At 43.9% G+C, this 16,874-nt stretch overlaps 1 protein-coding gene across 8 annotated transcripts in view; it reads right to left on the bottom strand.

Annotated features, from left to right (window-relative positions):
• Positions 1–16,874, bottom strand: part of LOC126336504 (neutral ceramidase-like) — a 489,135-nt gene that overhangs the window by 110,779 nt on the left and 361,482 nt on the right. For all 8 annotated transcript variants that reach the window (XM_050000278.1, XM_050000277.1, XM_050000275.1 and 5 more), the window contains 2 exons: positions 10,822–11,043; positions 7,488–7,610 (listed from right to left, as the gene is read on the bottom strand). In XM_050000278.1, coding sequence (XP_049856235.1) covers positions 7,488–7,610; positions 10,822–11,043 — 345 coding nt within the window. The remainder of the gene's footprint in view (positions 1–7,487; positions 7,611–10,821; positions 11,044–16,874) is intronic.

Below are 16,874 nucleotides of genomic sequence, written 5' to 3'. Positions count from 1 at the left end.
AATTCTAGGCGTTACAGTCGGGAGCCGCGCGACAACTACGGCCGCAGGTACGAATCCTGCCTCGGGCATGGATATGTGTGATGTCCTTAAGTTAGTTAGGTTTAAGTAGTTCTAAGTTCTAGGGAACTGATGACCTCAGAAGTTAAGTCCCATAGTGCTCAGAGCCATTTGAACCATTTGAAAGCGAACTGCGGGGGAAAGAAAGTAGCACGAGGTAGATTTGAACCTCGCCCACTTGGCAGTCTAACATGGTAACCACTTAACCACGGCGCCATATTGACCATCTTGTCCTTTGAGCGTTAACGGTTTCTATTTTTGCTACCTTTTCACAGTGCAGTACACCTTCTTGCTGTTTTCATGCTTGATCTGTACTCAATTTCTGACGGGCTGTCCGCTGGGCCCTCTTACCAGTAAATCTGAGGAGGGTGCTGTGGGAGGTTCCCTTGTAAGGTGCCCTCACCCACTCAATATGAGTCCAAGAACGGTACAGTATTCTTGCGAAATATACACACATCAAAACATGTTTTGCATCGCCCCGGTTCCCTGAAGATAGACGTTAACTGTGGATATTGTATCTTACACAGAGTCCTTTTGACTGTTTATAGATGTCACTAAACCCGCCCAAAAGATGTAAACAACCAGGCATAAGCAGCGCCTACTAGACGGAGAGGAGGTCCAACAGTTGAACAGTTCCAGTCCTACCACCAGGAAGGAGGTACACGGCTCATGTCTGTAGTTCAACCGTGCCTAGACGGTCACTACCGCGGTTCGACCGCGTCCGCATTGTTACTTTGTGTCAGGAAGGGCTTTCAACAAGGGAAGTGTCCAGGCGTCTCGGAGTGAACCAAATCGATGTTGTTCGGACATGGAGGACACACAGAGAGACAGGAACTGTCTATGACAGGCCTCGCTGAGGATGCCCAAGAGCTGCTACTGCAGTGGATGTCCGTAAGGCTCGGAGGAACCCTGACAGCAACGCCACCATGTTGAATACTGCTTTTCGTGCAGCCACAGGACGCAGGACGTCGTGTTACGGCTCAAACTGTGCGCTATAGGCTGCATGATGCGCAACTTCTATCCCGACGTCCATGGCGAGCTCCATGTTTGCAACCACGACACCATGCAGTGCGGTAGAGTTAGGTTCAGCAACATACCGAACGGACTGCTCAGGACTTGCATCACGTTCTCTTCACCGATGAGTGTCGTGCATGCTTTCAACCAGACATTGGTCGGAGACGTGTTTGGAGACAACCCGGTCAGGCTGAACGTTCAGAAAAAAAATGTGTGTGAAATCTTATGGGACTTAACTGCTAAGGTCATCAGACCCTAAGCTTACACACTACTTAACGTAAATTATCCTAAGGACAAATACACACATCCATGCCAGGGAGGACTCCGCCAGGACCAGTCACACAGTCCATGACTGCAGCACCCTAGACCGCTTGGCTTATCCCACGCGGCAGGCTGAACGCCGAAGGCACACTGTCCAGAGAGTGCAGCAAGATTGCGTTCCCTGCTGTTTTGGGGTGGCATTATGTGGGGCCGACGTACCCCGCTGCCGCTCTTCGAAAGCGCCGTAACGGCTGTACGATACGTGAATGCCATCCTCCGATCGACAGTGCAACCATATCGGCACCATATTGCCGAGGCATTCGTCTTCATGGACGACAATTCGCGCCCCCATCGTGCACATCTTTTGAATGACGTTTTTCAGGATAACGACATCGTTCGACTAGAGTGGCCAGCATGTTCTCCAGAAATGAACCCTGTCGAACATGCCTGGGATGGATTAAAAAGGGCTGTTTATGGACGACGTGACCCCACAACCACTGTGAGGAATCTACGCCGAATCGCCCTTGAGGAGTGAGACAATGTGGGTGAACAGTGCCTTGATGAGCTTGTGGATAGTATGCCACAACGAATGCAGGGCATGTATGAATGCAAGAAAACATGCTACTGGGTATTAGAGGTACCGGTGCGTACAGCAATCTGGACCACCACCTCTGAGGGTCTCGCTGTACTATGGTGGTAGAGCATGCAATGTATGGTTTTCATGAGCAATAAAAGGGGCGGAAATGATATTTATGTTGATCTCTATTCTAATTTACTGTATAGGTTCCGGAATTCTCGGAACCGAGGTGATGCAAATTTTTTTTTGATATCTGTGTATATATCTGGGACGCAGTAGTTACAGCTGTGAACTGTGCCTTCGCAGCGAATTTGTCGGAGCTCGGTGATGTAGAATTCGTATGTATTGCGGTGGCAAACGATGCTTACTGCAAAAAGAAAAGCGCGAGGAAGTGGCGATGGGCAAAACAATGGCTTGGAAGTCGTTTTGTCCCCGGACACACTAACCCGCTACGAGAACTTGCAGCAGATCCAGATGACTATAGAGACTTCTCAGTGATGAACGCGGAATCTCTCAGCGAATTGGTGAACCTTTATCTACATGGACAGGGTACTGTTCATACTCTAATCAATAATTATTAAATATGTCATGAAATTTCTTCCCTGATTGCACATAAGCAAGCAATTCTTTTTCCTGATGCATTCATATTTATATGGGTCGCCCTATCTGTTGTTTTCATGTCCGCGAATCACGAAGTCTCGGCAGGAACTGGCTTGTATTGCACAATATCAACTTTACATAGTGCAATATGTTGCGCCATATATAGAGCAAGCGTCAATATTTTTAAATCTTTCCAGCCTCCTCCAGTATATTGCTCAAACCGTTAACACCGCTCTCAGACGGTCAATACCGTTGCGTGTTACTGATTATTGTGCAGTAAATACTGAGCGTGTCGGGGCCCTTTACATACTCTAGATCATTCGTGGTGACAATGAAATCATTTGTAGTGACAACGAAGAGCATGATTTCAAATACTCTGCACAACGTCAGATAAATTCAGCAAAACAGACGCTTCAACCTTCACTGAGTGTCATTCACCATATGTGTGAAAGATAAATAGAAATGTTACAATAATATATCCTGAAGACCTAAAGCACTGAAAACTGGAAACACACACACACACACACACACACACACACACACACACACACACACACAAAACCCATCTGCAGAGCACATACAACAAAATCACCGCCTTCTTGGCGGTGATTTCACCAGTAAGCAGCAATAGTAACTCGTAGAGGTGTAATGCCCACTTACCACAGTCCAAAAAAGATACATACACTAGCTTTAAGCGTAAGATTTGACATACGTCACTTTTCACAGTTTCAAACATAATTTTTCGAGGTTATAATCTAGGCCTAGGATTTCTGATACAGATCTTAGCTTTGTCACAGACGATAGGTTGCATGAAATACAGACACGGGTTGAAATGGCTAGACAGCCAAAACTGTGGGGATCCCAAGAAAGTGGCGATTTCAGACCACAGATTCTGAAACGTACCCCTGTTATTATAGCTCTCATTCTCGGGATGCCACAAACTACTCCTTTTTTTTACTAAACCTATAAATAACTCACAATCAGCGTTGCGGTTGTGAAACCGTGGCCGATTCGACCGAAGAAATAAAAAACTGATTTGGATTCCGCCGACCGTCGTCCGATGCCTGTACGCTCGAGCAGCAAAATCGGGTGCATCGAGACCGCAGACGCAGTGGGATACTGCTTTCAAAAGATCGGCCATCGTCGTCTTCGATCGATGTCGTTCGTCTGCGGAATCCCACGATGACGGTCTCACTCTGATCCTATAAATACCTCCCGGTAACCCACGTTCTGCACAGCAGCGTTAGGCATTCATTCCAATGCAGTTTTTTTTTTTTTTGTTTCAGTTTTGGAATCTTCTTCCAGTTGCACAGATATGAAGCTTTTCTTTCTTTCGTTATGGGTAATTACGACAATTACACCTGTTCTCCTAGAAAAAAAATTTACTTTACTTAAGAATGCTTTTCAAACAGTAGAAGTACAACAATTCGTATAATTTGTATCAGAAAGTTTTAATTTTGAACATGTCCATAACTTGGAATATCTTTATTCTAACATTCAAGAATATGTTTCAACGCTCTTACGAAATTATTAGCCTTATTATCTACAGAAGCGTCGGCGTTAGTTGCCTAGTTATTTGAAATTTACCACGCAGTTAGTTACATAGTTGACGTAAGACTCAACGAAGTCCTAATATAGACTTGACAAGTGCCCGATAATCTCTTACGAGGAAAGCTGAAGAAGAAACTGCAGATACCTTTCAACACTGTAGATACACTATGTGATCAAAAGTGACACCCCAAAAAAAATACGTTTTTACATGTTAGGTGCATTGTGCTGCCACCTACTGCCAGGTACTCCGTATCAGCGGCCTCAGTAGGCATCAGACATCGTGAGAGAGCAGAATGGGGCGCTCCGCGGAACTCACGGACTTCGGACGTGGTCAGGTGATTGGGTGTCACATGTGTCATTCGTCCGTAGTCGAAATTTCCACACTTCTAAACATCCCTAGGTCCACTGATCCGGTATGATAGTCAAGTGGAAACGTGAAGCGACACGTACAGCACAAAAGCTTACAGGTCGACCTCGTCTTTTGACTGACAGAGACTGCCGACAACTAACGAGGATCCTAATGTGTTATAGGCAGACATCTATCGAGACCATCACTCAGGAATTCAGGATCCAATAGGCGGAAGGTGAGAAAACTTGAATTTCCTGGTCGACCGGCTGCTCATAAGCCACACATTACGCCGGTAAATGCCAAACGACGCCTCGCTTGGTGTAAGGAACGTAAACTTTGGACGACTGAATAGTGGAAAAACGTTGTGTGGAGTGACGAATCACGGTACACAATGTGACGATCCGATGGCAGGCTGTGGGTATGGCGAATGCCCTGTGAACGTCATCTGCCAGCGTGTTTAGTGCCAACAGTAAAATACGGAGGCAGTGGTTTTAGGGTGTGGGTGCCTTTTTCATGGAGGGCGCTTGCACCCCTTGTTGTTTTGCATATCACTATCACAGCACAGGCCCTAATTGATGTTTTAAGCACATTCTGGCTTCCCATTGTTGAAGAACAATTCAGGAATGGGGACTGCATCTTTAAACACGATCAAGCGCCTGTTCATAATGCACGACATGTGGTGGAGTGGTTACACGACAATAACATCCCTGTAATGGACTGGCCTGCACTGAGTCTTGATCTGAATCCTACAGAATACCTCTGGGATGTTTTGGAACGCAGTCTTTGTGCCAGGCCTCACCGACCGACATCGATACCTCTCCTCAGTGCAGCACTCCGTGAAGACTGGGCTGCCATTCCCAAGAAACCTTCCAGCACCCGATAGTGGAAGCTGTCATCAAGGCTAAGGGTGGGCCAACACCATATTGAATTCCAACATTATCGACGGCGGGCGCCACGAACTTTTAAGTCATTTTCAGCCAGCTGTCCGGATACTTATAATCACTTAGTGTACTTTGCAACACTGGAGGCGAATCACTTGATGCTGCTCTACGGATCATTATTAAGGGCAAACAGCATACAGATCATCTGGTCATAATGTAGTAGTATTAAATCCCACCAACATACCCCCCCAATTTACATAGCACTGTGCCATGTCGAGCAGTACGTTTGTATTGCCTGTGGCCAGAAAGACATGCTTGGAAGCTGGTCGTGATTGCACCCAAAGAGGGCGGACAGCAAGTGAACGTAATTTCCGCGAGCAAGTGGGAGTCAACTAACGTACAGCGAAGAATGCAGCCTTCTCCAACTTGGTACGCCGAGCAGCTATCTGCAGCACCACACTAAGAATAAGAAAGCGGCGTGGCTACTGCGTGCTCACTAACAGCCCTGTGGAGCTGTCGGTTACTTTCTCGTGGTCAAGAAGACTGCGATTCCAGTGGTGGTAGGGATATGGACTTCTGAATTTCAAAAGGAGCACCATCTACGTGCTTTAAGAGTCAGTAGCTACATCTTGCCATTTTGATTCTCTTAAGTACGTGCCATAAGTGTGATTGGGTTCTATGTTTTATTGTACAGAAGGTGAGCATGTTTTGTAGAACTAAGATTTTTCTGAAGGGAGAAATGGAAATAAAAGACAAAAGACGCCTAAATCACAAAAAGACCCAACACCATGCCAGGAAAACAGAAGATGAGATTCCCACGAACAAAGAAGGAACACCTACAACAAGAGATATGTCCCAAGACCAGAAATGGAAACGAATGTAAACGAAGAGTCATGGAGTAAAGTTATCCATAAAAGAGAGAAGCGACCAGCTAAGCAAAATGAGGCATTGACTGGTGCTGATTCACAAGACGCAAATACACAAGCAGCAGATCCGATGGCGTGGCTCCACGTAGAAGATCTGGTACCTGAGACAACACCGGATTCAATAAAGCAGGTTACCAATAAGAAGGGGATCAGAGAAGACGTAATACGAGGTCTGTCCAGAAACTAAGTTCCGATCGCTCGCGAAATGTTAACCACTGGAAAAACCAGTAAAGCTTTGCACAGATGTGTTGGGCACTGTCTGTAGTATGCCCATCGACTGTGTCGCGTCGCTCTTTTCAGTTTTGAGTGAACAGCGAGCACGTAAAAATGCGTAGGGAATAGCGTCTCCGCCGTCCGGAGTTGCCGGCAGGTTCTAGGCACTACAGTCTGGAGCCGAGCGACCGCTACGGTCGCAGGTTCGAATCCTACCTCGGGCGTGGATGTGTGTGATGCCCTTAGGTTAGTAAGGCTTAATTTGTTCTAAGTTCTAGGTCACTGATGAACTCAAAAGATAAGTCGCATAGTGCTCAGAGCCACTTGAATAGCGTCTCCCGCTATGAGGGCCTGGTTAGAGATCTCGCCTGTGTCATGCAGCCCACATAACACAACTGTCGAGAAATTCCTTCTTCATGCCAATTCTCGGCCGCACACTGCAGGGGCAATGAAGACGCTCCTGCAGCATTTCCAACGAGAAGTGTTTGATCATCCACAATACAGTCCGAATTGGCACCCCCTGAGTCTCATCTCTGCTCACAAGAACCGCTGGCTATCAAGACAAAATTTTTCCACAGAAAACGAGCTGCAGACCAGTGCAGATAACTGGCCAAAATCACAGGCGGTTGTTTCCTATGACGACGATATTGGAAAGTTGATACAACACTACGGCAAAAGCGTCGGCTATGTAGAGAAGTAGGTGGAAGGTGTACCTAACTGTTGAAAATAAAACGTTTCTGGTTTTCACTGTGGTTTCCATTTCGCGACCGATCGGAACTCAATTTCTGAACAACCCTCGTATACGATGAACTGGTAAGGCAACAATAATACGAAGTGCCTTAAAGTAGGCATCCCATGTCACAACCTAGATTTGGTGAAGAAGGTGAATTCTGGCTAGCAGGTGCAGAATTGTTCCCTTTCGAAATGCTACACGAGATTCTCGAGCAACTGGCTATTCACCTCGAGATTCCCGAGTAAGTGAAATTTCCGTGACCAACGATCTATCCTGGTGGATAACTAGGTAAACAAACGACACAAACATCGATACAGAAACTCACGGTGGTCGTAGCTCCGGTCTCGGGGTCGACGTACTCGGCTGTCTGCTTCGGCATGTCCACCCATTGGTGAGCGAACGCGATGGGACCAGTCACCTCCCTGGCATTCGAAGAACGCCACAGCTCCTGTAAATACCAAACACAAATGATGATGGTTCACACTCAGCAGTGCCTAAAATCTACAAATTATGGTTGAAGGACCAACAAATCTTCAGCAGTTTTGTTTGAAAATCAATAATTACGCTTTACAATGAGAACAGTGTAGTCCTGATCTGCTGCTTCAATTTAATTTACGAACTGCATTCAAATGTAACGAGAACTTTTCTTTTTTGAAAAGTATTTTTTTATTCGTCTACGTCAGTATCATCCCCTTCAAAATAGACCCCACAAGACATTGTTGAAATTGTATCTTTGCGATAACTTTAAGCCTCTTACCATATTTAATACCATGTACTTTTGTAAAAACGGGGACCCATTAACGTAAAACTACACATATGGCATGTCTGACGAATAGGAAGGGCGGGGCACCATTCTAGTATTTTTTTTTTTTGGCCAAAAATTCATGAATAATCTCCGCAGTGTGAACAGGTGCATTATCGTGGTGCAAAACCATGAATTGTTCCGATTTCTGCAAGAAGATTTCCGTCTACGGTTGCTGTTCCAGCGATGTACAAAAATTTGTAATCATTCATAAACCCTTGTTTACTAACAGCAGAATCATCACGGGCAATATTTAGTATTTCTGAAACTTCACCGCATTTTATTCTAAGCGAATTACCACATTCAGAACAAATTCTCTGATCCATTTTTCTATAAAATAAATAATCGGCAACACCGCAAAGTACATGAAACTTATTAGCAGCTGACAACAGCCTTAATGTCCGATAAACTCTGCACAGATACCTTCAAGACAGGTTTACAGACGCAACAACGAATAAATCGGACGAAATATATTAATAGAACACCCGAAATAACCAAAAATCCCATCTCTTGTATTATAAGCAAGATTTGGAATTATGAGTGTCTATTGCTTCTTATATTATTTGTGCTCTGCTACATAAGTAGTGTTGTGGTTCCAGCCGGTTACTTACACTCATTTCGAGTTGTACAATACGAGTTTTTGTGGGATTAAGAAGAACTGTTTGCTATGTATAAGTTTGATACATGTGCAGCTGTCATTTGAGCTATACACATCAGTTTGGGAACATGATTAGTAGGTGTGTGTTAGCACCAACCATCATATTTAACTACTAAAACCCTTGTAGGATCATTTATAAAAGTTACGAACAGAAGCAGAACGAATATCTAATTCAGTGTGACCTCCCCTCACCCCCCCACCATTGCCCCATCCTCGCCATCCCCACTCACATTCTTGTATTCCCCCATTCCAATATTAGTTCATTCGTGAGACTATCTTACAAAAATGTCGCTAATAACAGTGAATGGCACTCAAACTACAAGAGGATTTATTTCAAATCCCACAGTTTTTTATTTATTGTTGATACTCATGTAGCATCACTATATTTCGTCATTCTTTACTTCATTTCAGTACCAAAGGTCGGGATCCTAATAATACACTGATACGGTGGACCCAACATGGGTTCAGACATCTCAGTAGCATCACCATCACTGGAAGACCGTTTATGTGTGTTAAGAACAAGAGTGGACCCAGCACTGAACAAGGAAGGGGGTATATGTTATATTCCCCATTTTGGCTTTAGTTGCATTCCTGTGACAAATTTCAGATATTTCAACCAATTATCTGATTGACTGATACTCATTTGCATTACAATGTCAATTTTATTATACAAATTTCTGCTTCACTTGATTACCAAATCACCAGATTCCAAGTATATGGTAACTCACTATATCTCTAACTATGAGTTCAGGTAGCTCAGTACTATCCCCATTAAGTTGTTGTTGCTGTGGTTTTCAGTCCTGAGACTGGTTTGACGCAGCTCTCCATGCTACTCTATCTTGTGCAAGCTTCTTCATCTTCCAGTACCTACTGCAACCTACATCCTTCTGAATCTGCTTAGTGTAGTCACCTCTTGGTCTCCCTCTACTATTTTTACCCTCCACGCTGCCCTCCAATACTAAATTTGTGATCCCTTCATGCCTCAGAATATGCCCCACCAACCGATCCCTTCTCCTAGTCTCGTTGTGCCACTAATTTCTCTAATCTCGAATTCTATTCAATACCTCCTCATTAGTTATGTTATCTACTCATCTAATCTTCAGTATTCTTCTGTAACACCACATTTCGAAAGCTTCTATTCTCTTTCTGTCTAAACTATTTATCGTCCACGTTTCACTTCCATACAAGGCTACACTCCATTCAAATTCTTTCAGAAACGACTTCCTGACACTTAAATCTATACCCGATGTTAACAATTTTCTGTTTTTCAGATTCGCTTTTCTTGCCATTGCCAGTCTACATTTTATATCCTCTCTACTTCGACCTTCATCAGTTATTTTCCTCCCCAAATAGCAAAACTCACTGACTACTTTAAGCATCTCATTTCCCACTCTAATTCCCGCAACATCACCCAATTTAATTCAACTACATTCCATTATCCTTGTTTTGCTTCGACTGATGTCCATATTATATCCTCCTTTCAAGACACTCCCCATGAAAATCCCTCTAAAATTATTTATATACGTTAAGAACAGAGTGGACCAAGGTTGAAACATTATGGGACCCATATGATATATTCTCCTAGACAGGCTGTTTTTATAATAGAGGCACAGAAATGTCCAAAGTATCGCAAATGATGATATCTGGAACGTAAGTGAAAACAGTTCTTAGCCCATTCGTTCATTAATTATTTCATGTATTCACATCAACGTCACTTTCATTTAATCCCATTCTATTTCAGTTGGTAACCAAGCAGGGGGGGGGGGGGGGGAGGCGGGGCAGGGCTAATTTTTGCAGCTATACAGTGGATGAAAGACGTATTCAGTTAGCTCAATACCACCCCAAATGAAGTCGGAAAGATCATTTATTTAGAGAAAAAATAGACGTGGACCCAACACTGAACCTTGTGGGATCCACATGTTATATTCCCCACTCTTAGCTTAGTTTAATACCTGTGACACAGTCTGTCAAAAGTGATGTTAGGAATAGTACCGCGCGAACAGATCAAGTAAACTTCACCTAAAACATCGTATGCTGATTAATTTCTACTGACATGCATATGTATGTCACTTTTATTTCATCTATTTGTGCTCCATTTGACTGTCTACTGGTGGAATCCCAAGAGGATGGTGACACCAAGGATCTGCAACGTTAACTCAACGATGTCACAGTGGTGATTGGACGACTGAGGACACTCACAGAAGCCTTGCCGGCGAGTCGCTTGGCGACGATGCGGGTGCTGTCGAACATGTCGGTGCCGGGCCCAGGAGAGTAGCAGTGCTCCTGGCGGCCGTCGGGCGCCCTGGCGCAGGTGCTGGACAGCGGGTCGCAGCTGCGGCCCGTTTCCTTGCAGCGCGGGCCCGCCGTGTTGGGCGACACGTCCCCCAGGTTGCTCGACGAGAAAGCCGAGATGAACGGGCCCTGCAAAGCAGCGCCTCTTCATCGTCTCAAATGTTACAACTAAAGCACAGCATAAAAAAGCATTACATGCACTCTGAAAAATATAAATGTTAGTAAAGGAAAGATGTTCTCAGTCCTACGATTACCATCAACACCACGATGTTTACCAAGTATGGCCCCATTGTAGGTGAACTTTTACCCAGAACTTACTCCAAACATTGACCTGAATTATCCAAACCTAAAAATCATGAATATAGAGAGTTAAACGTTTCACCTTTTTGGGTCCCAGAATTTAAACTAACAAAAGACAAATAATAACCTATATTTGATAGAAAACAACGAAAATTTTGTAGTACATTATCATTTAGGGCCATAAAATGATGGTTTGCAGAGAGCACCATTCCTGAAAAAATTCTACGAAATTTTAGGCGACAAATATTCAGTTTACACTAGCTGATCAAACGTATCTAGCCATCTGTTAATAGTTAATTGGATTTGTCCACATTTTGCCTATACAATGGCGTGAACTCTGTTGGGGACACTTTCTGGGAAGTGTCTGAATGTTTGTGGAGTCGTGGCAGCTCATGCTTCCTCAAGACCGAAAACCAGAGAGGGTAGTAACTTTGGATGCTGGGGTCTACAACGAAGTCGGCATTCTAATTCATCCCAAACTTCTACTAAGTTTAGGTCAGGACTCTAGGGAGGCTAATTCATTACAGAAATGTTACTGTCCACAAATGTGCTTTATGACAGGTTACATTTCTAATACTTATGCAAACAATCGCCTCGTCCAAATAGTCTACTGTGTGCAGTACACGATTCCGTAAAATGTGTTCATATCCTTCCGCATTTACTGTTTTCATAAGCTCAATAAGGGAACTATACCATAATGACGAAAAACACGCCCATACCATTATACTACCTGCTCCATACTTTACAGTTGTCACAGCACATGACGCTGACAGCGTTCTCCTATCATCCGCCAAAGGCAAATCCTTTCAACGGACTGTTGTAGGGTATAGCTTTAAAGCGGCAAACCCTTTGTCTCACGTCTTTTAATTTATTCGTCTTTACTGGAGGTGAGTTGAATTAGTTCAATGGGAGTAATGTTACCACAGCTGTTTTAAGTGCTATTTCAGTTCTTCTTCTTAACCTAACGTGGTACTGAGTATATCAGTTTCCTTCATGGATGAGCTTTGCAAGAGAGAAGTGCTGTGAATATGAGACAGGCCTGGTCAAACGAACAATGAGAAGAAATAGAGCGGCTGCATCCTCGAGCTCACGAAGCAATCCTGGATGGTGCGAGCTGAGTGAACAGGGCCTATGTGGTCTTGAAACACTGCATCGTAATTGGGGAAAACATTTTACCATGGGATGGGTTTGATTATCCAAAATATAATCCTTCGTAGTACTGCGACCTTGATGAGTAACCATGTTCCCGTAGAATAGCACGGTATGGCTGGCCAGATCTTCAATGAACCCCGCCATGTTTCACTCTTGAAATGTAATCTACGCCAGAAATCACACCAACTGAAGTTCTTCCATTGGTCCATAGTCCAGGTTTTACGGCATCGGCACCACGTTCTCCTGTTACGGGCATTCCCATCACTGATGAGAGAAATCGGAATTCTAGATTTTCCCCAAATTCCCTAAGTTTGGAGCTCCCATCATGTAATTTCAGTGCTGACAGGGCTCGCTACTGCGACATTCAGTTCTCCAGTGACTTTAGCGACTGCCATCTTTCTTTTTTCGTCACAATCCTCTTCAATGACCACCCGTCACCGTCACTCAACACACACTTTCGTCCGTATTGTGACGTAGCGGATTATGTTTCTCGCTTTCCCCGTATGTGATATAAATCTTCTGCATGGTGCGTCGTGAAACACCGAACACTTCGGCTACCTTGGTTATGAAGGCACTCACCATTAAGAGTAAACCAACAATTTGACCATGTTCGAAGTCAACTCCAACGTAAACCACTCATGTGTGTTTGGTGTCTGTTTTTCGGACATGTCCGAAAAAAATGGTTCAAATGGCTCTGAGCACTATGGGACTTAACATCTGTGGTCATCAGTCCCCTAGAACTTTTTTTTATTTTTGGTCATCAGTCTACTGACTGGTTTGATGCGGCCCGCCACGAATTCCTTTCCTGTGCTAACCTCCTCATCTCAGAGTAGCACTTGCAACCACGTCCTCAATTATTTGCGTGACGTATTCCAGTCTCTGTCTTCCTCTACAGTTTTTGCCCTCTACAGCTCCCTCTAGTACCATGGAAGTCATTCCCTCATGTCTTATCAGATGTCATATCATCCTGTCTCTTCTCCTTATCAGTGTTTTCCACATATTCCTTTCCTCTCCGATTCTGCTTAGAAACTCCTCATTCCTTACCTTATCACTCCACCTAATTTTCAACATTCCGTCTATAGCACCACATCTCAAATGCTTCGATTCTCTTCTGTTCCGGTTTTCCCACGGTCAATGTTTCTCTACCATACAATGCTGTACTCCAGGCGTACATCCTCAGAAATTTCTTCCTCAAATTAAGGCCGATATTTGATATTAGTAGACTTCTCTTGGCCAGAAATGCCTCTTTTGCTATAGCGAGTCTGCTTTTGATGTCCTCCTTGCTCCGTCCGTCATTGGTTATTTTACTGCCTAGGTAGCAGAATTCCTTAACTTCATTTACTTCGTGACCATCAATCCTGATGTTAAGTTTCTCGCTGTTCTCATTTCTACTACTTCTCATTACCTTCGTCTTTCTCCGATTTACTCTCAAACCATACTGTGTACTCATTAGACTGTTCATTCCGTTCAGCAGATCATTTAATTCTTCTTCACTTTCACTCAGGATAGCAATGTCATCAGCGAATCGTATCATTGATATCCTTTCACCTTGGATTTTAATTCCACTCCTGAACCTGTCTTTTATTTCCATCATTGCTTCCTCGATGTACAGATTGAAGAGTAGGGGCGAAAGGCTACAGCCTTGTCTTACACCCTTCTTAACACGAGCACTTCGTTCTTGATCATCCAGTCTTATTATTCCCTCTGGGTTGCTGTGCATATTGTATATGACACGCCTCTCTCTATAGCTTACCCCTACTTTTTTCAGAATCTTGAAGAGCTTGCACCATTTTATATTGTCGAACGCTTTTTCCAGGTCGGCAAATCCTATGAACGTGCATTGATTTTTCTTTAGCCTTGCTTCCATTATTAGTCGTAACGTCAGAATTGCCTCTATCGTGCCTTTACTTTTCCTAAAGCCAAACTGATCGTCACCTAGCGCATTCTCAATTTTCTGTTCCTTTCTTTGGTATATTATTCTTGTAAGCAGGTTCGATGCATCAGCTGTTAAGCTGATTGTGCGATAATTCTCGCACTTGTCAGCTCTTGCCGTCTTCGGAATTGTGTGGAAGATGCTTTTCCGTATGTCAGATGGTATGTCGCCAGACTCATATATTCTACACACCAACGTGAATAGTCGTTTTGTTGCCACTTCCCCTAACGATTTTAGAAATTCTGATGGAATGTTATCCATCCCTTTTGCCTTATTTGACCATAAGTCCTCCAAAGCTCTTTAAAATTCCGATTCTAATACTGGATCCCCTATCTCTTCTAAATCGACTCCGGTTTCTTCTTCTATCACATCAGACAAATCTTCACCCTCATAGAGGCTTTCAATGTATCCTTTCCACCTATCTACTCTCTCCCTTGCATTTAACAGTGGAATTCCCGTTGCACTCTTAATGTTAACTCCGTTGCTTTCAATGTCACCAAACGTTGTTTTGACTTTCCTGTATGCTGAGTCTGTCCTTCCAACAATCATATCTTTCTCGATGTCTTCTCATTTTTCCTGCAGCCATTTCGTCTTAGCTTCCCTGCACTTCCTATTTATTTCATTCCTCAGCGACTTGTATTTCTGTATTCCTGATTTTTCCGGATCATGTTTGTACTTCCTCCTTTCATCAATCAACTGAAGCATTTCTTCTGTTACCCATGGTCTCTTCGCAGCTACCTTCTTTGTACCTATGTTTTCCTTCCCAACTTCTGTGATGGCTCTTCTTAGAGACGTCCATTCCTCTTCAACTGTGTTGCCTACTACGCTATTCCTTATTGCTGTATCTATAGCGTTAGAGAGCTTCAAACATATCTCGTCATTCCTTAGAACTTCCGTATCCCACTTCTTAGCGTATTGATTCTTCCTGACTAATGTCTTGAACTTCAACCTATTCTTCATCACTACTATATTGTGATCTGAGTCTATATCTGCCCCTGGATACGCCTTACAATCCAATATCCGTTTTCGGAATCTCTGTCTGACCATGATGTAATCTAATTGAAATCTTCCCGTATCTCCCGGCCTTTTCCAAGTATACCTCCTCCTCTTGTGATTCTTGAACAGGGTATTCGCTATTACTAGCTGAAACTTGTTACAGAACTCAATTAGTCTTTCTCCTCTTTCATTCCTTGTCCCAAGCCCATATTCTCCTGTAATCTTTTCTTCTACTCCTTCCCCTACAACTGTATTCCATTCGCCCATGACTATTAGATTTTCACCCGCCTTTACATACTGCATTACACTTTCAATATCCTCATACACTTTCTCTATCCGTTCATCTTCAGCTTGCAACGTCGGTATGTATACCTGAACTATCGTTGTCGGTGTTGGTCTGCTGTCGATTCTCATTAGAACAACACGGTCACTGAACTGTTCACAGTAACACACCCTCGGGTCCTACCTTCGTATTCATAAAGAATCCTACACCTGTTATACCATTTTCTGCTGCTGTTGATATTACCCGATACTCATCTGACCAGAAATCCTTGTCTTCCTTCCACTTCACTTCACTGACCCCTACTATATCTAAATTGAGCCTTTGCATTTCCCTTTTCAGATTTTCTAGTTTCCCTACCACGTTCAAGCTTCTGACATTCCACGCCCCGACTCTTAGAACGTTATCCTTTCATTGATTATTCAATATTTTTCTCATGGTAACTTCCCCCTTGGCAGTCCCCTCCCGGAGATCCGAATGGGGGACTATTGTGGAATCTTTTGCCAATGGAGAGATCATCATGACACTTCTTCAATTACAGGCCACATGGCCTGTGGATACACGTTACGTGTCTTTAATGCAGTGGTTTCCATTGCCTTCTGCATCCTCATGTCGTTGATCATTGCTGATTCTTCCGCCTTTAGGGGCAATTTCCCACCCATAGGACAAGAGAGTGCCCTGAACCTCTATCCGCTCCTCCGCCCTCTTTGACAAGGCCGTTGGCAGAATGAGGCTGACTTCTTATGCCGGAAGTCTTCGGCCGCCAATGCTGATTATTTATCAAAATTTAGGCAGTGGCGGTGATCGATCCCGGGACCAAAGACGTTTTGATTATGAATCAAAGACGCTACCACTAGACCACGGGAATCCCCCTAGATTTTAGAACTACTTAAACCTAACTAACCTAAGGACATCACACACATCCATGACCGAGGCAGGATTCGAACCTGCGACCGTAGCAGTCACGCGGTTCCGGACTGAGCGCCTTAACCGCGAGACCACCGCGGCCGGCACATGTCCGAAGAAACAGACACCATACTCATATAATTACGGCGATCATTTCTCTGTGGATAGACACATAAGCTCGAGAACTCATGCGGAAATAGGCCTTTCCACGAACACTGAGATTAATGGGCAGGGAGCACTCCTTTCGTAGTGTGAGTTGAGAAAGCGAGGAACATAATCCGCTACGTCACAAACCAGACGAAAGTGTGTGTTGAGTGACGGAGACGGATGGTCATTGAAGAGGATTGTGACGAAAAAACTGAGTGAACGGATCAACGATGAACTTGAAAAGGT

Source organism: Schistocerca gregaria, chromosome 2 (genome assembly GCF_023897955.1).
Source record: "Schistocerca gregaria isolate iqSchGreg1 chromosome 2, iqSchGreg1.2, whole genome shotgun sequence".
Lineage (NCBI taxonomy): Eukaryota > Metazoa > Arthropoda > Insecta > Orthoptera > Acrididae > Schistocerca > Schistocerca gregaria.
The sequence above is the reverse complement of the archived record's forward strand: the minus strand, read 5'-3'. Positions and strand labels throughout refer to the sequence as shown.